Source organism: Protopterus annectens, chromosome 14.part0 (genome assembly GCF_019279795.1).
Source record: "Protopterus annectens isolate FY-2018-M chromosome 14.part0, PAN1.0, whole genome shotgun sequence".
Lineage (NCBI taxonomy): Eukaryota > Metazoa > Chordata > Ceratodontiformes > Protopteridae > Protopterus > Protopterus annectens.
Genome location: NC_056748.1, coordinates 53,461,359 through 53,486,517, shown reverse-complemented (window position 1 = coordinate 53,486,517; position 25,159 = coordinate 53,461,359). Strand labels below are relative to the sequence as shown.

Genomic DNA, 25,159 nt, shown 5'->3' with positions numbered 1-25,159 from the left:
ACATCCATGACATCCTTGGAACCTGTTAGGACCAAGTCCAGAATTCAGTCCTTTCAGGTAATGTCCTGCACCAACTGGCTGAAATCCTAATTGCCCAAGACTCTCTAGTTTCTTGAAGAGCAGAAACAACTCCAGTCTGATTCTGGCAGATTCAGATACCCCATGAGTACTACCCTCTTCATTTTATGTCACTTTTTTAAACTCTTCTCTAGTTTTTCATCTCTTCTTTTATTGTATCTGGTAGATGGCCCATCTTTCTATGTGGCTCAAGGTGCTATGCAGGGAGTTTGCAGAAACAGCAAAGGCAATGTAGGATTTGAAACCAAATTACAGATAGTTTGGGTGGGTTTGGCATAATAGTTAAGGTGTTCACCTCACAGACACATGGTGCAGGGTTTGATTCTGACCTTGGGTATTGGCTAGGCTTAAAATGGTGCTTTAGGCATTTAGCCTACTATGCACTTATGAACCTATACTAATTCAGCAGCTCTTCTCCCTTCCTTTACTTTAAGTGTCAGGGCATTTAATCTAGCTTCAAGCCCTTGCAATTCACTTACCCCATTCCAGCTTTGGTGTTCTTTCTCCTTTCTGACTTCATATCTGAAGCCCTGCTTTGAGCCGATATGCATTTTCAACTGGGAAAGGGACGAGGTACACTGAGGTTTTTAAATTCTGCAAATGCAGCCCAAGCAACATCTGCGACATCTGTGTTATCGCACATTCAAGCAATGCTGAATTCTGATTAAATGAGCAACACAAACACAACTACAGTTTTTACATTGTGTGAGTCTCTCAGACTTTAATCTGCCACATCACCGGATAGGAAAAATCAAGTCAACATCAAAGCACAAATTATGCATGAAAAAAAATGCATTTCTGTTCTGTAAAAACACAGCAATAAGGAGACTTACAAATACCTGTGTTCACACCAAAGTTTTTGTTGTTTATAATTATGCATTTTCCAACTTTTTTATAATTCATGTTATACTGCAGTAATGGAACACGAACTCGCTGAGCAGTTTCAGTTGAGGAATCATGTTCTTCACCAGAATGCTTTTTCTTCTTACTAGGAGAAAGCAAAACGTTTTTCTCAGAAATGGCCTCCCCATGTATTCTGACATTAGAATGACAAAGTACAGTTTTGTACCTACCATAAATGTAGATGTTCGAGTGCTCATACAGCTGCAGTCATAACAGATGGGTTATCCTGCCGTCAGGCGGGTCCTCGGTCGGCCGAATTCCAAAGTCTAGGTCCGGCATCGGTAGTCGTCACTTCTTCCCTGACGTCAGTGCGGCAGGGGTACAAAAGAGGCAGCAGACGCCATTTTCTTCAGTTTTTCTTGCCCCAGATGTCAGGTGTCCCCAGAAGGAAGGCAAACATAATGTTATGCAAAGATGCAATGTTGAAAAATCAAAAACAGTAGTTGCAAGCAAATATACCATAAAAGAATACCCCAAAAAGGTTGTATGAAAAGTGTTTGTCATAAGGCCTGTCCTAAGAGGGGATGGAGGGAGGGCAACCTGGACTGCAGCTGTATGAGCACTCGAACATCTACATTTATGGTAGGTACAAAACTGTACTATGTTCATTGTGCATACAGCTGCAGTCATAACAGATGGGTAGAATCCCAAAGCTAAGTAAGGGTGGTAGGCACTAAGTGGAACTAGGAGGGGCTAGGATGCCCTGCAGGACTGCTGTGGCAAAGCCTGCTCTAGATTTTGAGTATAGTGGGAGGTGATAGTGCTTGGAGAAAGTGTGCACTGAACTCCAGGTGGCTGCTTCCAAAATGTCCTTGGTAGGGACCCCCCCTGAGGAAGGCTGCAGCAGTAGCTGTGGCTCTGGTGGAGTGGGATCTGATGCATGCAGGCACAGTTTTTCCATGAAATGAGTAACAAAAGCGTATGCAGTGGGCTACCCATTTTGAAAATGTCTGTTTGGAAATAGCCTTTCCTTGAGCACCTGCAGCATAGGACACAAAGAGTTGCTCATATTTCCTGAATGGCTTTGTCCTGTCCAAGTAGTAACGCAGTTGTCTGTGAATGTCCAAGGAATGTAGTAGTCTTTCCCCTTTGTTTTGTGGATTAGGATAAAAGGTAGGTAAGTGGATAGTCTGATTCAAAGCTACACTGGATACTACCTTTGGCATAAAGGTAGGGTTGGTTCATAAGGAAACTCTGTCCTGATGAAAAATGATGAATGGTTGCACAGCTATGAGGGCCTGTAGCTCCGAAACCCTGCGAGCTGAGGTGATAGCCAGAAGAAAGGCTGTTTTCCATGACAAGTACTGTAACTCTGATGAGGAAGCTGGCTCGAAGGGAGGAAGGGTCAGCTTTTCCAATACAAAGTTGAGGTCCCAAGCAGGGACTGGTGGTTTCCTTGGGGGTTTAATATTCTTTGCCCCTCTGAGGAACTGCCTTAAGAGAGGATGAGAGAATAAAGGAGGGTCTGTGTTGTATTGTGCAGAAATGGCTGACGCGTGGATCTTGACAGAGGAGAAGGAAAGTCCATTGTTTAACATCTCAGCTAGGTACTGTAAAATTTGAGGTATGTTCATTACCCAAGGATTCTGTCCCTTTTCTTGATTCCAGGCACAAAATCGTTTCCATTTGGCAGAGTAGGCCTTTCTAGTAGAAGGTCTTCTGGCCTCCAAGATGACATCCTGCACCTCCTTGGAGAGGAGAAACTGTTGGGAAATCAAGGAATTCTCCATGCAGCTAGATTTAGAGTTTGAAGATGGCTGTGAAGAGTTTTGTAGTTGTGCTGGGACAACAGAAGAGGGACTAGAGGCAGGATCCATGGTGGGGAATGTGTCAGGCTCTTCAGGAGCGGATATCAGTGTTGTCTTGGCCAGTCTGGTGCAATGAGAATCATTTTCGGCCTCTCTGCTCTGGCTTTTAATAGAACTCTGGGCAGCAGAGGAAGAGGCGGGAAGGCATAGACTGACAATGTTGCCCAATTGAAGGAAAGTGCGTCCACTTTCCAGGCCTGTGGATGATAGGTCCTTGAACAAAAATTTATTTCAACTGGCAATTTCTGTGGGTAGCAAAGAGATCTATGTCTGGCTGTCCCCATGCCTGAGTTATCTTTGTGAAAACTTGAGGATGCAACTTCCATTCGTGTGGATCTGTCATATTTCTGCTTAGGTTGTCTGCCAGTGTGTTTTCCTTCCCTGGCAGGAATTGTGCCTGTAGTTGAATTTGCAAGTCCAGTGCTGTGTTCCATAGGGTCATGGCTTGCCTGCACAGGGGGTATGAATGAGTTCCTCCCTGTTTATGTACCACATCACTGTGGTGTTGTCTGTCCTTATCAATAGCTGGCCTGGATGCAGTAGGTCTTTGAAGGTCATAATAACCTTTTGCATGGCTAGCATTTCCTTTTGGTTGATGTGAAGGTGCTTCTCTTTTCGGGTCCATTTTCCCTGAATGCACTGATCTGTCATGTGTGCTCCCCAGGCGTAGTCTGAGGCATCTGTTGTGATGATATGAGTTGCTTGAGGTACACAGAAAGGAAGACCTGTGTTCCTTTGGCAAGCTTGAGCCCACCACATAAATTCCTTTTGAAGGCATGGAATGAGTGGTATAATTGCTTCCAAGCTGTGGCTGTGTTGAGACCATAAGTTTTTTAGGTACCATTGAAGTTTCCTCATATGCAGCTTTGCACATGGGATTAGTAGGATGCAAGATGCCATGAATCCCAGAGCCTGCAGGATTTTCCTTGCAGTTAGCCTGGTGTAAGTTGCCATTTTTCTGAAGTATTGAGACAGTTGCCCTTGCTTGTCTGGCGTGAGGTAGGCCATCTGGGTGGTTGTATCCAAGCTGGCACCCAGGAAAAGTATTTGTTGAGAGGGTATTAGTTTTGATTTCTTTTTGTTGACTGTGTATCCCAGGAAGTTCAATAGTTTTATTACAAACGCCAGGTGCTGCAGTAGTATGTCCTTCCTGTCCGCTTGGATCAGGCAGTCGTCCAGATATGGGTAGATTTGTATCTCTTGTAGTCTGCAGAAGGCGATTACTGATGCCAGGCATTTCGTAAACACTCTGGGCGCAGTAGATAAGCCAAAGGGCAATGCAGAGAATTGGTAATGGGTTGAACCTGCAAGAAATCTGAGGTATCTTCTGCAATCTTGTCTGATAGGGACATGCAGGTATGCCTCCTTGAGGTCCAATGTTAACAGCCAAGACTCCTTGCCCAGCATGGGAAGAAGCTGCTGTAATGTGAGCATCTTGAATTTTGGCACCTGTAGGTATGTGTTTAGGATGGATAGGTCTAAGATAGGTCTCCAATCTTTGTCTTTCCTTGGTACCAGGAATAGTCTGGAATAAAACCCTTGACCTTGTTCTTTTGCAGGTACCTCTTGAATTGCTTTCATGTCCATGAGAGCTGAAATTTGTTTTGGTGCCTCTGCCCTTTGATTTTGTGGCATGTTTGGCATGCCTCTCATTTTTGGAAGGGTGTGAAAGTGGAACCTGTAGCCTCTGTCTACAATGTCCAGAATCCATTTGTCTCTTGTAACAATATGCCAATTTTTTGAGAATAATGTCAGTTTTCTGCCCAAAGGTGCTGCCATTAAAGCTCTGCTTGGCAGGTGTAGGAGGAAGTCATTGTGTCTGTTTTCTAAAAGACTGATCTGTCTTCTCCACCTCTTGGGGTTGGTGCTTGCCACTGTCTGGCTCTGAAAGATCCTTGGGGTTGCCCTCTACCCCTTGGACGCCTGTATCTGCCCCTTTGAGGTCTGTCCGTGGCTGGAAAGGACCAATTTTTTGAAGGCCAGTTTTTGCTAAAACGTGGAGGCTGTACCTGCAGGAAATCTTTCACTGTTTGCATTGATTTCGCTTTTTCCTCCATTTTCTTTAGAACCTCCTCAGCTTTAACACCAAACAATACATCTTTTTGAAGAGGTGCATCTAATAATTTAGCTTTGACATGATCTGGTAAGGATTGCTCTTTGAGCCAAGCATGCCAATGTATAACAGACCCCGTAACAGCAGCTCTACATGAGGCCTCTAAAGCATCAAAACCACACTGCAAGGTATGTTTACCCACTTGCTCTGCACCATGCAACAAATCCTGCAACTCTTTTAAATCTGGTTATTCTGGTTGTGTCATCTTGCTTTTCAGCTGAGATATCAAAAACTGTTGATACTTTAACATATGGAACTGACAGTTTAATGCCCTCATGGTTAAAGTGGCCGAGGTGTACACCTTTTTCCCCACCTTTCTAAAGATCTGGAATCTCTCTCTGAAGGTAATGGGTTTTTAGCAGTAGAGGCCTTAATTCCCTTGGGACCCTGTGAAATAGTTTCTGGGTCAGCAGTATGGCTTTTATATAGGAACTGGTGAGAATCAGGAACCCGGTAATACCTGTCTGGTTTAACAGGAGCTGGAGGCAAAGAATCAGGATTAAGGCTGGCTTCTGTGTACACATCATCCAATATATCTAAAACAGGTGGGATAGCCAGAGGCCTATGCTGGGGGAGCAGAAGAAATTCCCTGAGCCTTTTCTTGGAATCTTGAGTAATCTTGGCCTTCCCAGTGAAAGTGTTCCCTCAATGTATGCAGGGTTTCCCCAAAAGAGAAGTCGTCAGGGGGGGAGACCAAGGGAATAGACTCCTCTGCATCAGAATCTTTGAATGGAGAATAGGCATAATCCTGGTCCTCAGATAGTTCTTAGGTAATAGAAGCTTGATCTGAGGAAGGGTAGTCTTCCTCTAATCTGGGCCTTTTGTCAGAGGGGGGTTGAGAACCCCTGATAAGAGTAATCAAATCCTCAGCCATTTTAAGCATCTGTTTTTTAGGCATGGTGCCTTGAGAGGGTGTCTGAGGAACCTGTTTTTTGGTTTTCATGGCTGTTTTAGATTTAGTGAAGGCTTTAATAGAGAAGGAGGAAGGCCTGAAGACCCCTTGAGAAATGGCAGGCCTGTCTAAATTCTGAGTTTCCCTGCCAGGAGTGGCGTCGGTATCTGTAGTAGGAATGGGGGCCGAGGAGCCTGCGACCTCAGGTACTGAAGACACCGGTAATGCATTGTCATCGGTACTCAGGGGCTGCGTCGGCACTTCGCTGAGTACCGGAGAACTGGTAATCGGCCTTAGCATGGTTTCAGTAGGTGGTGCAGACCTCGTATGTCGGTCCTTATCCTTGTGTTTTTTGCTCAAAACTGGAGTCAGAGTATCCGACGACATAATATAATTAAATGTTTTGCCAAAAAAGTGAAGGGCGAACTCTGCCCGATGCTTAATAGTGCTTTTGTTGAATCTAGCACAAAAACGGCAGGCCGAGACTTCGTGGTCTGGGCCTAAGCAAGGTATACAGAAAGAGTGGAAATCCTTATGCGGTATTTGCTTCCCACATGAAATGCAATTATTAACTTTGTCTGACATCGGTCTGAGGCAAGAAAAGTTTCAACGGGGTACTTAGCTTTCAAGAAGACTTCGGCTGAAATACTTTCGTAAATCTCAGGAGCTGGCCGACCGGCACTTGCGAACTGCTTCTGCTTCGGGCACTGCGCAGCAAGAAAGACTGGAGAAAATGGCGTCGGCTGCCTCTTTTGAACCTCTGACGCACTGACGTCAGGGAAGAAGCGATGACAACCGACGCCGTACCTAGATTTTGGAATTCGGCCGACCGAGGACCCGCCTGACGGCAGGATAACCCATCTGTTATGACTGCAGCTGTATGCACGATGAACATCAAGTATTCGGTTATGTCACGGTATTAGTATCCTTACAGATTTACTTTAAGTAGCAAGCATCTGAACACATTTGCAAAGTTATTTAAGTAAAAATCTTCATAATGAAATATCTTCAAGCCTCTTCCTCCAATACGGGTCTATAAATTGAAAAGCAACCTGCCTGTGTCCCCAGCTTGCTGCTGGGTCTGGCTAAACAGAGCTCAGACAGGTCAGTCTCCTCCTACTTTAGCTGCAATACTATTCACAACAGTCATGGAATGCCTGTGGAGGGCATGCCCAGTGGCAATGCCTACTTGTGTGATGAGAAGGTTGTGGAATAAACAACTTACTTGTATGATGAGAAGGTTGTGGAATAAACAAATACAAGAAGGACCCACATGAAAACTCCAGGCTTTATACACTGATAAGCCAAAAACGAACCAGCACAGACCTGAATGTTTAATTGAACCAAGAGCCCAAAGAAAATCACACTGCAAGAATGTATCCACCAAAATCATTAACAACTACAAAGTCCATTCAGAAAATAGCAAAAAATGTAGTAATTGGTTTAGACCTTTTATTCAACAGGGATCAACCACAGGACTTCATCAGAACAAATGACTGTTAAACTCAGTCCATTAAAATACCTAAAAACAAACACATGAACTAGTAAATGAACTCATTAAAATACATTCTTACAACCAAATAAATCATCCTACAGTAATGTTAAACTCGGCTCTAAAACTATACAAATATGTTGCTATTCAGTATAAGTATCTCACAAAACAAACAAAAAAATCAGAGATAAATAATTTTAAAATACTGCCAACATAAATATAATTATTCAACCATGGTACAGTTGTCACATTTAATCTGAGCTGCTTCAATAACTCTTTATATTTAATGCTATACTCCCAGTTACAGCAAATTAAAACTTGGAAAAATCAGAACATTTCAGGGTGTCTATAAAGTGCATTGTTGTATTTTCCTATGTTATATCAGTGTCTAAATCTTCTCTTTTGTAAGGCTCATTCAGTTTTTCCTATATAATATGAATAACAAAATGAACAAACTACTATATAAACTAATCCATTTGAACTATAAATTCCATCAAGTGGATGAACCACACATTTCAGAGAACAATTTATTCTAAAGAAATCTCCTTCACAAATAAATGCACACCATCGGCAATTTCTACATTTTAGTGTCTTTTTGTGGGTTTTTAATATTTTTTGATACAGTATTAATTTCCTCTCTCAAATTTATTCTTACAAGTTCTGCAACCTCTTCCGTACAAATAGAGGATTCTCACCAAATAAAGTAAACAATTCTTTAATAACTCAAAAGCTATTCCATTTTTTTGTTGATCATATCCTTAACAGCTGCTGAATCAACTTATACTGAAGCACCACAGCCATTTGAAATTTTTTTTTGTGATGAAGGAACCTTATTTGTTCTTATCAAGCCCCTACCTAATGACGGGATGTATTTTGAACCCTAATCATTAGTAACCTCATCTTGGATGTTACATAAAAATTCTTTTGGGCTACCTCTTTCTAAAGACATATAAATCACCTTGTCCCTTTCTTTATGAAAGGTCACTTTGTCTGGTACCATCCAGGCTATACTGACTAGATATCCCGTAACTAAAGTTTTTTTAATATGCTATGGCATGATTACTATCTTAATGAAGGTACGAATTTTACAGGAAAAATGCCACTGTAATTTATAGACTATTAACATCTAAATAATTAATATATTCAGAGTTATGATGAAATGCAAATTTTAGTTAACCAGTGGCATTGTCAATTTAGTCAATGAACTCCTTTAACTTAGGTTGAGTGATATTCAAAATGTTACAAATGTCATCTAAGTATCCCTTATATAATTTCCAACTAGTCCCAAACCTAGAACTGAAAATATATTTTGCTCCCAAGTCCATATAATGAGATTTGCATATATGGGGCACTAACTACCCGCACTGCAACTCCTTTGAGTTGTTTAAAGAATTCACCATAAAAAAAGAAGTTATGTACCTACCATAACGTTCCATGTTAGTTGTCTTCTTCTCGCCTTATTTCTTGCTGGTTGGGTTCGGAGCCAATCCTCGGCTCCAACTCGGCCATCTTCAAAAGCTTGAAAGCTGCTTACTGGCTCGAGGCCCCCCTATATCCCATGATGCCTGGTGCTAGATACCCAGATCTCGTTTGGTAAGTCTAACTGCAGACATAACAATAAAGGGATCCTATCCTAGAATGCTTACATCCTACTGCAGAGACTACTAGTCAGAAAGGAATAGCCAGAGAAGACTCAGTGAAAAATCAAGAAGAACTCTTCTCGGTCCACTAGGACAGGGGGATGGAGGGTGGGACGCAAGAAAGAAGACGAGAAGAAGACAACTAACATGGAACGTTATGGTAGGTACATAACTTCTTTATGTTAAGTTGTCTATCTCGCCTTCATTCTTGCTGGTTTGGACAGCGTCCCTACCACCTAAAATCCTGGGTGGCTCATCGGAAAAGACTCTTCAGAACAGTGGAACCAAAATCAGCTCTGCTCCTGGAAATCAAATCTAACTTATAATGCGAAATGAAAGTATGTGAGTTGGCCCATGTAGCCGCAGCACAAATAGATTCCATGGGCAACCTAGCCTGAAAGGCCACCGAAGTAGCTAAAGCTCTGGTGGAGTGACCTTTTGGTTTAACTGGCAATTCTTTATCCCTCAGTTGATATATGAAAGTGATGACAGAAGTCAACCACCTGGATAAGGTTACTTTGGAGACCGGAAGACCTTGTTTACCTACTGCATAAGACAGGAAAAGTTGATCTGATTTTCTAATGTCCTTGGTTCTATGCAAATAAAAGCGTAATTGCCTGTGAACATCTAACTGATGCAACTTATATTCCGCCCTGTTGGAATGGTTAGGGAAAAACACAGGAAGGTCTATGGACTGACTCAAGTTACTCTCTGAAGAGACCTTAGGAAGGAAGGACAGATTAGTCTTAAGAGCAACCCTGTCACTGTGGAACACGAGGTATGAGGGACGAATAGAAAGAGCCTATAGTTCCGAAACTCTTCTGGCTGAAGTAATAGCTACCAGAAAAAGGGTTTTCCAAGATAAGAACTTCAATGAACAAGAAGCTGCAGGTTCGAAAGGGGGCAAAATTAGAGAAGCTAAAATCAAATTTAGATCCCACGGTGGTGGAGGGTCTCTCACTGGGGGCCTGAGCAGAGTGGTTCCTTTGAGAAAGGCTTTACACAGCTTATGAGACATGATATTGTTTTCCGACAGGCCAATGTGAAAATTTGAAATTGCAGCTAACTGAACTCTACTTGTAACGGAAGCGGACCCAGCATGAAAGAGTTCCGCAAGAAATTCCAAAATGTAGTGTACAGGGGCTGAAAAGGGGTCGATACTTTTAGCCTCTGCCCAGGAAGAAAAACGTTTCCACTTACTAGCGCAAGTTTTTCTAGTCGTAGACTTGTGTGGTGACAAAATGATTTCACGCACAGAAGGGGAGATATCTGGAAGCCTGGCTAAAGTTGGAAGTGGAGCAACCAAGCCGTGAGCTGGAGAGAACGTAGGGATTGGTGCAGCCCGCCCAACTGATGAATCAGGAGGTCTGGAACTAGGTCCAGAGTCCAATGCTGATCGAGAAGATAGTGATGCAGGAACGGGAACCATATTTGTCGAGGCCAGTAAGGAGCAATGAGGATCATTTTGCAGCCCAATACGGTAGCTTTCTGAATTGGCTTCGGGGTTAGGGGAAAAGGAGGGAATGCATAAAGAAGTCCCCGAGGCCAATCGTGGACTAGAGCATCTCTGGGTAAATGCCCGGGAAGTGGAAGGAGAGAGAAGAAATTGCTGCACTTGTTGTTGAAGGGAGATGCGAAAAGGTCGCAGCAAGGTTGGCTCCATTTGTAGAAGATTTGGTCCGCAACTACCTGGTTCAGAGACCACTCGTGAGACATGAGAATTGCTCTGCTCAGCCTGTCTGCTATGACGTTGGACCTCCCAGGGATGTGCGTTGCAATCAGAAACCATTGAGAAGAGATCGCCCACTGCCAGAGACTGAGTGCTTCTCAACATAGGGGGTAGGACCTGGTTCCGCCCTGCTTGTTGATGTACCACACTACAGACATATTGTCTGTTTGAACTGCAATGGTCCCAGTAGGAAGAGAGTCCTGAAGAGCCTGCAATGCTAAGAGCACGGCCCTTATCTCCAAGACATTTATGTGCAGATGGTACTCGTGAGGTTGCCAGGTGCCTTGGACTGTTCTGCCTTGATAATGCCCCCCCCCACCCAAATCAGGGAGGTGTCCGTGGTCACCGTAGCAACTGGAGGGGGAAAAACAAATGGTCTGCCATGGAGCACTGATGTGGAGACCATCCACCACACAAGGTGCTTCTTGCATGCTTGCGTGATCATAATCATGTAAGACATGGGAAGCTGCTGGAAGGACCACTGGGTGAAAAGAAGCCACTGGAGAATCCTCATGTGAAAATGAGCTAGAGGGACAAGTATGACCGCTGCTGCCATGAGACCCAGAGTTTGAAGGACAAACCTGGCTTGAATTCTTTTGCATGCTAATAAAATCTTCACATGCTGACGAATCACTAACACCCTGTCTGATGGGAGGCTCGCTAACATGTCTTTGGTATTTAAATTTGCACCTATAAAGGTGATAGATTGACAGGGTGACAATGCAGACTTTTTGAAATTTATTGTGATACCTAGCCTGGAGCAAGTGTCGATAGTGCAGTCTCTGGCTCGCAGAAGGTGATGTCTGGTGGTAGCAGTGAGGAGCCAGTCCTCGAGATATGGAAACATCTGGAATCCTTGCCGTCTCAGGTGAGCAGTAACTACTGCCATACATTTGGTAAACACCCTGGGGGCTGTAGTGAGACCAAAGGGCAGAGCTCTGAACTGATAATGGCTGGCTCCCAGCCGGAAGCGAAGGAATCTTCTCGAGCATCTGTCCATTTTGATGTGGTAGTACGCATCCTGAAGATCTATAGAGCACATCCAATTGTCCTGACCCAGGAAGGGCAAAATGGACTGTAGTGTGACCATCCAGAACTTCGTTCTTTGTACAGACCTGTTTAGTCTGCTGAGATCCAGAATGGGTCTCCAGTCCCCTGTCTTTTTTGGTACCAAAAAGAACCTTGAGTAAATTCCAGATCCTTGTTGGTCTGCTGGGACTTGCAGGATGGCCCCTTTTCTTAGCAGTTTTGAGACTTCTTGAACCGCTTGGTCCCTTAAATTGGGTGGAACGTCTGGAAGGGACTTGTTTGATCTTAAGCGGGCACGAACCAAGGGAATTCTGTAGCCTCCGGATATGACGGACTGTACCCATTTGTCTTGTGTTATGTCTTGCCAGGCTCCTGGGTACAGCGATAATCTTCCCCCGACTACCTCCAGAGGTGGGCAGCCGGGCAACCCTTCAGGGATGCTGAAAGGCTTCTCAGAGAAGGATTCTCTGCTGCCCTGATTTTGCGGACCCCCTCTGCCACGAGGGCGGCGTCTGTTATTGTTCCCTCCTCTGCCCCTGGATGGTAACTCACCACATGTATCCGGCAAGGCTTCTTGGGATTTCTGGAAAGTACAATTTTGTACCTACCATAAATGTAGATGTTGGAGTGCTAATACAGCTGCAGTCATAAAAGATGGGTTCTCCTGCCGTTAGGCGGGTCCTCGGTCGGCCGAATTCCAAAGTCTAGGTCCGGCTTCAGGTGTAGTTACTTCTTCCCTGACGTCAGTGCGACAGGGGTATAAAAGAACCAGCCGACGCCATTTTCTTCAGTTTTTCTCGCCCCAGATGTCAGGTGCCCCCAGAAGGAAGGAAATACATAAATTTGTGTAATAAAGCAATGCCATATAATCAAAATACAGTAGTGCAAGCAAATACACCATAAATGAATACCCCAATCAGGTTGTATGAGGAGGTGTTAACCAATAGGCCTGTCCCAAGAGGGGAAGGAGGGAAGGAAACCTGGACTGCAGCTGTATTAGCACTCGAACATCTACATTTATGGTAGGTACAAAACTGTACTATGTTCATCGTGCATACAGCTGCAGTCATAACAGATGGGTAGAATCCCAAAGCTAAGAAAGGGGTGGTAGGCACTAGGTGGAACTAGGAGGAGCCAGGATGCCCTGCAAGACTGCAGTGGCAAAGCCTGCTCTAGATTTGGAGTATAATGGAAGGTGTTAGTGTTTGGAGAAGGTATGCACAGAACTCCAAGTGGCTGCTTCTAAAATATCTTTGGTAGGAACTCCTCTGAGGAAAGCTGCAGAGGTAGCCGTGGCCCTTGTGGAGTGAGATCTGATGCCTGTAGGTACAGTTTTGCCATGAAAAGAATAACAAAAGCATATGCAGTGGGCTATCCATTTTGAGATTGTCTGTTTGGAAATTGGCTTCCCTTGAGCTTCTATAGCATAGGACACAAAGAGCTGTTCTGATTTTCTGAAAGGCTTTGTTCTGTCCAAATAATAACGCAGTTGTCTGTGGATGCCCAAGGAATGTAGTAATCTCTCCCCTTTGTTTTGAGGATTAGGATAAAAGGTAGGTAAGTGTATAGCCTGATTCAAAGCTACCCTGGATACCACTTTTGGCATAAAAGACGGGTTGGTTCGTAAGGAAACTCTGTCCTGATGGAAGATGATAAAATAAGAAGTTATGTACCTACCATAACGTTCCATGTTAATTGTCTTCTCTCGCCTTCTTTCTTGCTGGATGGGTTCGGAGCCGATCCTCGGCTCCGACTCGGCACTTGCTAAACTCGAGAGCTAATTTTACCAGCTCGAGGCAACCCTATATCCCATGATGCAAGGTGGAGACTACCCAGATCTCGTTTGGTAGCTAAAGAAATAGTAGTATATTCTTCCAACTGTAGAGGAGGAAGAAAAAGTAACAATACTAAATAACATCATAATCCTCTAGAAAGGATCAACCTAATCTAGTGACACTAGAAGCTGAATAGCTAGAAAAGGAATAAAATCTCTTAATAGAAGAGGCATAATCTTCTCGGTCTGACCAGGCTAGGGGGATGGAGGGCGGGACGCAAGAAAAAAGGCGAGAGAAGACAACTAACATGGAATCTTATGGTAGGTACATAACTTCTTAATGTTAAGTTGTCAATCTCGTCTTCATTCTTGCTGGATGGGACCGTGTCCCTAGCACCTCTATCCTGGGTGGCTCAATGGAACAGACTCTTGAGAACGGTGGAACCAAAATTCGCTCTGTCTCTGGAGGCCAAGTCTAATTTGTAATGTGAAACAAAGGTATGAAGAGAGGCCCATGTGGCTGCTGCACAAATAGTGTCTATTGGAAGTCTAGCTTGAAAGGCTGTCGATGTAGCTAGAGCTCTGGTAGAATGGGCTTTTGGCTTAGAAATCAACTCTTTGCCTCTGAGCTGATAAATGTAAGTAATCACAGAAGACAGACATCTAGATAAAGTCACCTTGGAAACTGGAAGGCCTTTCCTGTTCTCTGCATAGGATAGAAACAGTTGATCAGATTTCCTAAAAAGTTTAGTTTTGTCCAGATAATATCTGAGCTGGCGGTGAACATCAAGACAATGTAACTTTTGTTCTGCTCTCAGAATAATTCGGGAAAAACATTGGAAGATCAATGGATTGATTTAGGTTCGTCTGCGATGCCACTTTTGGTAAGAAAGACGGATTAGTCCTTAGAGATACCCTATCTTTGTGGAAGATTAAATAGGGAGGACGAATGCAGAGAGCATGAAGCTCAGATACTCTCCTGGCAGAAATAATGGCGACTAGAAAAAGTGTCTTCCAAGAAAGAAATTTCAAAGAACAGGCAGCTGCAGGTTCGAAAGGGGGAAGAATCAAGGATGTTAAAATTAAATTTAGATCCCACTGTGGTGGGGGGTCTCTAATCGGAGGTTTAAGTAAAAAGATACCTCGAAGGAATGCCTTGCAAAGTTTATGTGACATAATGTTGTGGTCCAAAAGGCCTATATGAAAATTCGAAATGGCTGCCAGCTGAACTTTTAGTGTGGAGGAAGAGGATCCTGAATGAAAAATCTCAGCTAGGAAGTCCAAGACCGAATGAATCGGAGCAGTATAGGGGTCTATGTTCCTAGCTTTTGCCCAGAAGGAGAAACGTCGCCATTTACCAGTGTAAATCTTTCTTGTAGAAGATTTTAGGGAAGCTACTATGATATCCCGGACGGGATTAGAAATCATAGGAAGCCTGGCTAAGGATGGAAGTGGAGCAACCAAGCAGTGAGGTTGAGAGAAGGTATGGATTGGTGCAGCTGCCCCGACTGGTGGGTCAGAAGATCTGGAACCGGGTCCAGATGCCATGGCTGTACCAAGAGATAACGATGTAGGAATGGAAACCATATCTGTCGAGGCCAATAAGGGGCAATGAGAATCAACTTGGCTCTCAAGGCGGTTGCTTTCTGAATTAGTTGAGGTATCAGCGGAAAGGGGGGAAAGGCATAAAGAAGTCCCCAGGGCCAATCTTGGGTTAGAGCGTCTCTGGGGGGATGGCCTGGAAGGGGGAAGAGAGAGAAGAAGTCTGGACATTTGCTGTTTTGAGGTGTAGCGAAAAGGTCGCAGCAAGGAAGGCCCCACTTCTGAAAAATCTCTTCCATCACTGATTGTTTGAGAGACCACTCGTGAGGCATGAGAATAGCTCTGCTCAATCTGTCCGCTATGATGTTGGATTTCCCGGGGATATGCGCTGCTATCAGAAACTGCTGAGAAGAGATTGCCCATTGCCAAAGCCTGAGAGCCTCTCGACACAGTGGATAGGACTTGGTTCCACCCTGTTTGTTGATATACCACACTACGGACATATTGTCCGTTTGGACTGCAATAGTTCCCAGGGGAAGAGAGTCGTTGAGGGCTTGCAATGTTAAAAGCACCACTCTCATCTCCAGGACATTTATGTGCAGATGGTATTCGAAAGGTTGCCAAGTGACATGGACCATTCTGCCCTGATAATGCCCCCCCACCCGATCAGGGAGGCGTCCATCAGGGCAGATGCCTTTTGCAAGTTGGAGTTACTGTAATCTTGTGACGCATGGGAAGTTGTTGAAAAGACCATTGGGCGAACAGCATCCATTGTAGAAGACGCATGTAAAAGCGGGCAAAGGGAAGAAGTGTTATGGCGGCCGCCATAAGACCCAATACTTTCAGAGCAAATCTGGCATGAATTTTGTTGCTGAGAAGAATCACCTGGACGTGACTTTGAATGTCCAAGATCCTTTGGTCTGTTAACTTTGCTGAAAGTTGTACGGTGTCCAATTTTGTGCCTATAAAAGTAATAGATTGACAAGGCGACAAGGCAGATTTTTTGAAATTTATAGAAATCCCTAGCCCTCTGCAAATGTGAATGGTGTAATCTCTGGCTTGGAGAAGTTGATGCCTGGTGGTGGCAGTGAGGAGCCAGTCGTCTAGATATGGAAACACCTGGAATCCTGGACGTCTCAGGTGAGCCGTAACCGCTGCCATACATTTGGTGAACACTCTGGGGGTTGTAGTGAGTCCAAAGGGCAGGGCTCTGAATTGGAAGTGACTGGTCCCCAGCCGAAAGCGGAGAAATCTTCTGGAGCGTCTGTGAATTTTTATGTGATAGTACGCATCCTGAAGATCTATCGAGCACATCCAATTGTCCTTGCCCAGAAAGGGTAGAATGGACTGAAGCGTGACCATCCGGAATCTTGATTTCTTTACAAACTTGTTTAGTTTGCTCAGATCTAATATTGGTCTCCAGTCCCTGTCTTTTTGGAACTAAAAAGAACCTTGAGTAGATTCGGATCCTATTTGGTCCACTGGGACTGGCTGGATGGCTCTTTTGCTAGCAGTTTTGATATTTCTAGTACTGCTAGTTCCCTTAGACCGGTGGAACGCCTGGAAGGGTTCCCTTTTGCTGAATTGGGGTTTGAATAAAGGGAATTTTGTAACCCTTGGATATAATCGACTGTACCCATTTGTCTTGAGAAAGGGAAAGCCAGGCTATTGGGTAAAGCGATAATCTTCCCCCGACTGCCTCCGAAGGTGGACAATCAGGCAACATCTCAGGGATGCTGGAAGGGTTTGTCAGAAAGAGGCTCTCTGCTACCCTGATTCTGCGGACCCCCTCTGCCCCTAGGGCGGCGTCTATTATTGTTACCCCCTCTGCCTCTGGGGGTAAACTGACTTCGTGCGTCAGGCGTGACTCCTTGAGATTTGCCGAACCACATTTTCCCTCCCTTCTGTCCTTTGGGATAAGGTCTTGAAGGGCTGGAGAAACGGACTCCTACGGCAGAAAGAGTCTTGCCATCTTGTTCGCATCTAGTCAAAGTGTCTTTCACTTGAGGTCCGAACAAGGTCAAACCATCAAAAGGGGAGTTTGTGAAGGACACCTTGAAGGGGTCTGCAAAATTACAAAGCCGCATCCTGGACTGACGCCTTAAAGCCACTCCTGTGCCTGCGGCCCTACTCGCTCCATCGGCTGCATAAGAAATGAGCCGCATAGAGGAGTTAAGGATTCCTAGCTGTGAGCTAATCTTATCCTGAGTCCCAGCAGCTGACGGATCCTGTAAAACTTCTCCCAACTCTTTAAGAACATCTCTTTGAAGGCGGGTGAAGTGGCACAAGTAGCTCAGCGATCTCATGGCAAAAGTCGCTGAAGAAAAAATCCGCTTGCCGTACCTGTCCATAGTCCTAGAATCCTTGTTAGGAGGATGGACAGGTACTGAAGGATCAGCTAGTTCCTTCTTGGTGGCAGCAGCCACCACCATGGCATCAACTGGGACACCCTTTGTCAAACATTGTCTATCTGGTGGGGCCGTAATGAATTTTGAAGGCCTCCTAGGAATAGGTTCCACTGAATCCGGAGCCATCCACGCCTTCCGAGCCACTACATCCATAAGAGGGTCGAAAGGCGGAGACACCCAGGAGGTGGAGGGTCAAGATCTGAACGCCTCCAGGTATACTGACGCGTCCTCGGAAGGATTAAGGGAGGGCCAGTTCCCCCTCTGCTTAAGGAGTTCAAGGATGTCTGAGAAAGAGACATCCTCAGAGGAGGACCTTGGGGATCCCTCCGACTCATCCAGGTCAGTATCAGATGTAATAGACTCGGGGGAGTCTAGATGTTTCCTCTTACATGTCCTCTTATGCGGAGGTTCACCTGACGGATCAGGAGAAGCCTCGGAAGAGGAAGATATTCCCAATGGGGAAACCTGAGGCATTGGATCTCTGGGTCCGGGAGCAAGAGAGAGTGGGAAGAGACGTCAGCAGGCACTGTAGTGGGAGGAGCTGATGGAACTGTCTGTTGACTAAGCCCAGGGGCTAGTACACTCCTCATCACCTCGAAGGCTCCCCCGTCAGAGAGACCAGAAGGTTCCCGCCAAGAGATAGGAACTCCAGGCCTCACCGAGAGGGAAGGCTCCGAGGCAGATGTCGGGGCTGAGCTCACCAACGCCGAAGCCCCGAGAGGGAGAACAGGGTCGGACAAGGGTCCGATGCCACTCGCCCCCTCGGAGCCGACGAGAGAGACCAGACGCCAGGATCCCTCCAATGAAGGCCTCAAGGAGGAAATCGGAGCAGAGGACGACGGAGCCGAAAGGGGTGGTATCGGCTCCGAAGCTACAACGGTCACTGTTCTGAGGAGCTCCGGCTCCGAGCTCTGTAAGAGAGTCGAAGGAGGAATGTTTGGTGGATGTGAAATAGCTACCGTCTGTTGAGACGGGCTATGGAGCATTTGGGCCAATGCCTGAGACTTTAATAGTCTACTCACCACTCCCTCGAGGTCGTGATCAGACAGCCTGGACGACCGAGAAGAACGGCTCCGATGGCTCCGCTCCGAGAGCAAGGGTGATCTCGGAGCCGAACATATCGACTCTAATGAGGGGGATCGAGATCTCTTTTTAGAGATCGATGGAGCCAAAGTAGCCAAGGATACGTCGGCTCCAGCCGGAGCAGACACTGAATGTCCAGATTGGGCAGTATCGGCGCCAGATGGAGCCGATACTGTGACTGCTATAATGGAAGGATCGGCTCCAGCCAGAGCCGATCTCGACACTGGTGAAGATAAACCAGTAGCCGACGGCTTGGAACTTTCAGCCGAAGGCTTGATAGGTTTCGAGGGCTTCCCCGGCGCCGACTTAATCGGGGAGCTCTCAGGCTTTAATAAGCCCCTTAATATCAATTTATTTCTGCGCTCCTGCAGGACTCTTGGGCTGAAGGCATGACAGATAGCACAAGAGTCCTGCAGGTGCAGAGGTCCCAGGCAGTAAACACAAGAAGTGTGACCGTCTGTCAGAGACATCTTCTGACAGCACGAGTCACACTTCTTGAAGCCTGAGACTTTTGTGTCCTTCGACATAGCTGTGTCGAGGAAACACAAGTTGTCAAAAACAAAACACCGACACACACACACAAAAAACACCCAATCCAAAAATTTAAACTAAACAGGGATAACAACACAGTCAGACACGAACAATCCCTGACAGGAAAAAATTTAAGAAGGGGAAGGCCTAAGGCCTAAGCTAGGGAAAGGGGATAAATAACTCGAAAAAAGGGAACACTAACGGGAATAGGGTTAAAGTAAGCGTTAAGGTCAACAAAAAACAACTATAGTTATGAAAAATTAAAGGGGTTAGACTAAAGTCTTATATTTAGAAACTTACCTGGAGCTGGTAAAAAAAGGCACCTCGTTAGCGAAGCGGCAAACGAGATCTGGGTAGTCTCCGCCTAGCATCATGGGATATAGGGTTGCCTCGAGCTGGTAAAATTAGCTCTCGAGCTTAGCAAGTGCCGAGTCGGAGCCGAGGATCGGCTCCGAACCCATCCAGCAAGAATGAAGGCGAGATTGACAACTTAACATGGCTGCACAGCCATGAGGGCTTGTAGTTCCGATACCCTACGAGCTGAGGTAACAGCCAGAAGGAAAGCTGTTTTCCAGGACAAATATTGCAAATCTGTTGAGGCAGCTGGCTCAAAAGGAGGCAAGGTCAGTTTTTCTAGAATGAAATTGAAATTCCAAGCAGGTATTGGTTGTTTCCTTGGGGGTTTTATATTCTTAGCCCCTCTGAGGAACTGTCTTAAGAGGGGGTGAGAGAATAAAGGTGGATCAGTGTTGTATTCTGCAGAAATGGCTGAGGCATGGATTTTGATGGAGGAGAATGAACGTCCACTGCTTAGCAGCTCAGCTAGATACTGTAATATTTGAGGTAAATTCAGTTTTCCAGGATTCTGGCCCTTTTTTTCATTCCAGGCACAAAATCGTTTCCATTTTGCGGAGTAAGCTTTTCTAGTAGACGGCCTTCTGGCCTCCAAAATGACATCCTGCACCTCCTTGGAGAGTAGGGTCTGTTGTGATGTTAAGGAATCTTCCATGCGGCCAGATTGAGTGTTTTCAGCTGACTGTGAAGAGTTTTGAAGCTGTGCTGAGTCAGAAGAAGAGGCATTAGAGGCAGGGTCCATGGTGGGGAATGCGTCAGGCTCCTCAGGAGTGGGTACCAGTGTTGTCTTGGCCAGTCTGGAGCAATGAGAATCATCTTTGGTCTGTCTGCTCTGGTTTTTAATAGAACTTTGGGCAGCAGAGGAAGAGGTGGGAAGGCATAAACTTTCATTGTTGTCCAACTGAAAGAGAGAGCGTCCTCTCTCCAGGCCTTTGGATGAAAAATCCTTGAGCAGAATTTTGTCAATTGGTGATTTTTGTGGGAGGCAAAGAGATTTATGTCTGGCCTTCCCCATGCTTGAATTATCTCTGTAAAAACTTGAGGATGCAACTTCCATTCGTGTGGATCTGTCATATTTCTGCTTAGGTTGTCTGCCAGCGTGTTTTCCTTGCCTGGCAAGTACTGTGCTTGAAGTTTGATTTGTAAGTCCAGAGCCATGTTCCAAAGTGACATGGCCAGCCTGCATAGGGGGTATGAATGGGTTCCTCCCTGTTTGTTTATGTACCACATTACTGTGGTGTTGTCTGTCCTTATCAATAGTTGACCTGGATGCAGAAGGTCTTTGAAAGCTATAATAGCATTTATTACTGCTAGCATTTCCTTTTGATTGATGTGAAGGTGCTTTTTTTTTTTTTGGGACCATTTGCCCTGAATGCACCGATCTGTCATGTGTGCCCCCCAGGCATAGTCCGAGGTGTCTGTTGTGATGACTTGATTTGCTTGAGGCTTGCTGAATGGGAGACCTGTGTTTGTTTGGCATGCTTGAGCCCACCACAGAAATTCCTTTTGAAGACATGGAATTAGTGGTATTATTGTTTCCAAACTGGGGCTGTGTTGAGACCATAGGTTTTTCAGGTACCACTGAAGTTTCCTCATATGCAGCTTTGCACATGGGATTAGTAGGATGCAAGATGCCATGAATCCCAGAGCCTGCAGGATTTTTCTTGCAGTCAGCCTGGTGAAATTTGCTAGTGTTCTGAAGTATTGCGTTAGTTGCCCCTGCTTCTCTGGCATGAGGTAGGCCATCTGGGTGTTTGTGTCCAAGTTGGCACCCAGGAAAGTTATTTTCCGAGAGGGTATTAGCCTTGATTTCTTTTTGTTGACTGTGTATCCCAGAGAATTCATCAACATTATTACATAAGCCAGATGTTTCAGAAGTATGTGCTTGCTGTCCGCTTGATCAGGCAGTCGTCCAAATAGGGGTATATTTATATCCCTTGAAGTCTGCAGTAGGCAATTACTGATGCCAGGCATTTCGTGAATACTCTGGGCGCAGTAGATAAGCCAAAGGGCAATGCAGAGAATTGATAATGGGTTGAACCTGCAAGAAATCTGAGGTATCTTCTGCAATTTTGTCTGATTGGGACATGCAGGTATGCCTCCTTGAGGTCCAATGTTACCAGCCAAGACTCCTTGCCCAGCATGGGAAGAAGCTGCTGTAAAGTGAGCATCTTGAATTTTGGTACGAGTAAAAATGTGTTTAGGATGGATAGGTTCAAAATGGGTCTCCAATCTTTTCCCTTCCTTGGTACCAGGAATAGTCTGGAATAAAAACCTTGACCTTGTTCGTGAGTAGGTACCTCTTGAATAGCTTTCATGTCCATGAGATCTGAAATTTGTCTTTGTGCCTCTACCCTTTGATTGTGTGGCAGGTTTGGCATGCCTCTCATTTTGGAAGGGTGTGAAAATGGAATCTGTAGCCTCTGTTTATAATGTCCAGGATCCATTTGTCTTTTGTGACAATATGCCAATTTTTTGAAAATAATACCAGTTTTCCGCCTAAGGGTGCTGCCATTTGAGCCTTGCTTGGCATGCAAAGGGGAAAGTCATTGGGCTTGCTTTCTGAATGGCTGCGAACTATCCTCACCACCTCTTTGTGTAGGAGCTTGCCATTGTCTGCCTCTAAACGATCTTGGGATTGCCCTCTGCCCCTCGGGCGCCTGTATCTACCTCTTTGGGGTCTGTCCGTGGCTGGAAAGGACCAGTTTTTGGAAGGCCAATTTCTACTGAAATGTGGGGGTTGTACCTGTAGAAAATCTTTCACTGTTTGCATTGATTTAGCCTTTTCCTCCATTTTCTTTAATACCTCCTCAGCATTAGCACCAAATAATGCATCCTTTTGTAGAGGGGCATCTAGTAATTTAGCTTTGACATGATCTGGTAAGGTTTGTTCCTTGAGCCAGGCATGTCTACGTATGACTGATCCTGTAACAGCAGCTCTACATAAGGCCTCTAGAGCATCAAAACCACATTGCAAGGTATGTTTACCAACTTGTTCTGCACTATGCATCAAATCCTGCAACTCCTTCAAGTCTGGTTGTTCAGGTTGTGACATTTTACTTCTCAATTGTGATAACAAAAACTGTTGGTACTTTAGCATATGAAACTGGCAGTTTAATGCACTCATGGTTAAGGTGGCCGAAGTATATACCTTTTTTCCCCACCTTTCTAAGGATCTGGAATCTCTCTCTGAAGGTAATGGATTTTTAGCAGTGGAGGCCTTAATTCCCTTGGGGCCCTGTGAGATGGTTTCTGGGTCAGCCGCATGGCTTTTGTATAGAAATTGGTGTGAGTCAGGAACCCGGTAGTACCTGTCAGGCTTGACTGGGGCTGGAGGTAAAGAATCCGGGTTAAGGCAGGCCTCCGAGTACACATCATCTAGTATGTCCAAGACAGGAGGTATAGCCAGAGGCCTGTGCTGAGGTAACAAGAGAAAATCCCTAAGCCTTTTCTTGGAAACTGAGTGCTCTTGGCCTTCCCAGTGTAAGTGTTCCCTTAAAGTATGCAAGGTTTCCCCAAATGAGTAATCCTCTGGGGGGGGGGGGAACAGAGGGAATGGACTCCTTTGCATCAGAATCTTCAAAAGGGGAGTAAGAAAGTTCCTGTTCAGAGTGCTCTGATATAATGCAGGCCTGATCAGAGGAGGGGGATTCTTCCTCCACCATGCGCCTTTTGTCCGGGGGGGGGGGGGTTGAGAACCCCTGATAAGAGTAATTGAATCCTCAGCCATTTTAAGCATCTGTTTTTTTAGGCATGGGGCCTGGACATGGGCCCTGTGTAGCTTGTCTCTTAGAATGCATGGCTGCTTTAGACTTAGTGAAAGCCTTGATGGAAAAAGAAGAGGAAGGTCTGAAAGACACCTTGAGAGGAGGCAGACCTGTCTACATTTTGAGATTCACCACCAAGAGTGGCTTTGGTATCTGTAGTCGGAGTGTGGGCCGAGGAGCCTGCGACCTCGGGCACAGAAGACACCGCCAATGAAGTGCCGTCGGTAGTCAGGGGCTGCGTAGGCACCTCACTGAGAACCGGACCACCTGTAGTCGGCTTTGGCGTGGTGTCGGTACAGGCCGCGGACCTCGTGTGTCGGTCCTTATCTTTGCGCTTTTTAGACAAAACTGGAGTCGGAGTATCCGACGACATAATATAGTTAAATTTTTTGCCAAAATAATGCTGGGCGAACTCCGCCTGACGCTTAATGGTGCGTTTGTTGAATGTGGCACAAAAACGACAGACCGAGACATCGTGGTCTGGGCCTAAACAAGGAATACAGAGGGAATGAAAATCCTTATGCGGTATTTGCTTCCCACATGAAATATAATTATTAACTTTGTCTGACATCGGTCTGAGGCAAGAAAAGTTTCCCCAACGGGGTACTTAGCTTTCAAGAAGACTTCGGTTGCAAAATTTTCGTAATTTCAGGAGCTGGCCGACCGGCACTTGCGAACTGCTTCTGCTTCGGGCACTGCGTGGCAAGAAAGACAGAAGAAAATGGCGTCGGCTGGTTCTTTTATACCCCTGTCACACTGACATCAGGGAAGAAGCGAAGACAACCGACGCCGGACCTAGACTTTGGAATTCGGCCGAACGAGGACCCGCCTGACAGCAGGAGAACCCATCTGTTATGACTGCAGCTGTATGCACGATGAACATCCACATCTTACCACTCTTCTGACCCTTAGGATATGGTCTGGAAGGAGTGGAAAAACGGACTCCTACGGCAGAGAGAGTCTTGCCTTCCTGCTCACACCTGGTAAGGGTATCCTTCCACCTGTGATCCAAAGAGAGAGGAACCATCGAAAGGGGTGTTGATGAAAGACGCTCTGAAAGGTTCCGCAAAGTTGCATAGCCGTATCCAAGCGTGCCTCCTTAGGGCCACGCCTGTGCCTGCGGCTCTACTCGCACCATCGGTTGCATACGAAATGAGCCTCATGGAGGAGTTTACCACTGAATTAAGAGTCGCCAGCTGGGAGGCTGCCTTAGCCTGGGCCCCCTCAGCTGATGGATCTTGAAGGTCATCTCCAAGCTCTTTCAGGAGATACCTCTGATGACGGGTAAAGTGGCACAGGTAATTCAGGGACGGCATGGAAAAGGTTGCTGAAGAGAACATCTGCTTCCCATATCTGTCCATCGTCCTGAACTCCTTGTTAGGGGGATGGACAGATGAAGAAGTTTCAGCCAACTCTTTCTTTGTGGCCGCCGCTACCACCATGGCATCAACGGGGACACCTCTGGTCAAGAACTGTTTGTCCTGCGGTGCAGTAATGAATTTGGCAGGTCTTCTAGGGGTCGGTTCCACTGTGTCTGGAGCCGTCCACACTTTCCGAGCCACCACAGACATCAGTGGGTCGAAAGGCGGAGACACCCAGGAGGTGGAAGGTCAGGATCCAAACGCGTCCAGGAATACAGACTCATACTCGGAAGGGCTTAGGGCAGTCCAGTTCCCCCTCTGCCTAAGCATCTCAAGGATGTCTGAGAATGAGACATCTTCAGAGGGGGATCTTGGGGACCGTACCGACTCCTCTAAGTCAGTATCTGATGTGACAGACTCGGGGGAGTCAACATGCTTCCTCTTGCATTTCCTCTTGCGAGGTGGCTCCTCTGAATGATCAGGGGAGGCCTCGAAAGAGGAGAATGCACCCAAGGGGGTGTCCTGGAGCGCTGGATCCCCACGCTTGGGGTCTGGAAGAGGGGCAGAGGCTGACACAGGCACCCTAGGGGGAGGAGCCGATGGGGTTGATCGTGGGACTGGCTCGGGGGCCAGTATACTCCTCACCACCTCGAAG

The 25,159-nt window shown here is 45.9% G+C and overlaps 1 protein-coding gene across 1 annotated transcript in view; it reads right to left on the bottom strand.

The window, feature by feature from the left end:
• Window positions 1-25,159, bottom strand: part of CASP7 (caspase 7) — a 472,872-nt gene that overhangs the window by 227,629 nt on the left and 220,084 nt on the right. The window contains exon 3 of the mRNA XM_044055765.1: window positions 918-1,066. Coding sequence (XP_043911700.1) covers window positions 918-1,066 — 149 coding nt within the window. The remainder of the gene's footprint in view (window positions 1-917; window positions 1,067-25,159) is intronic.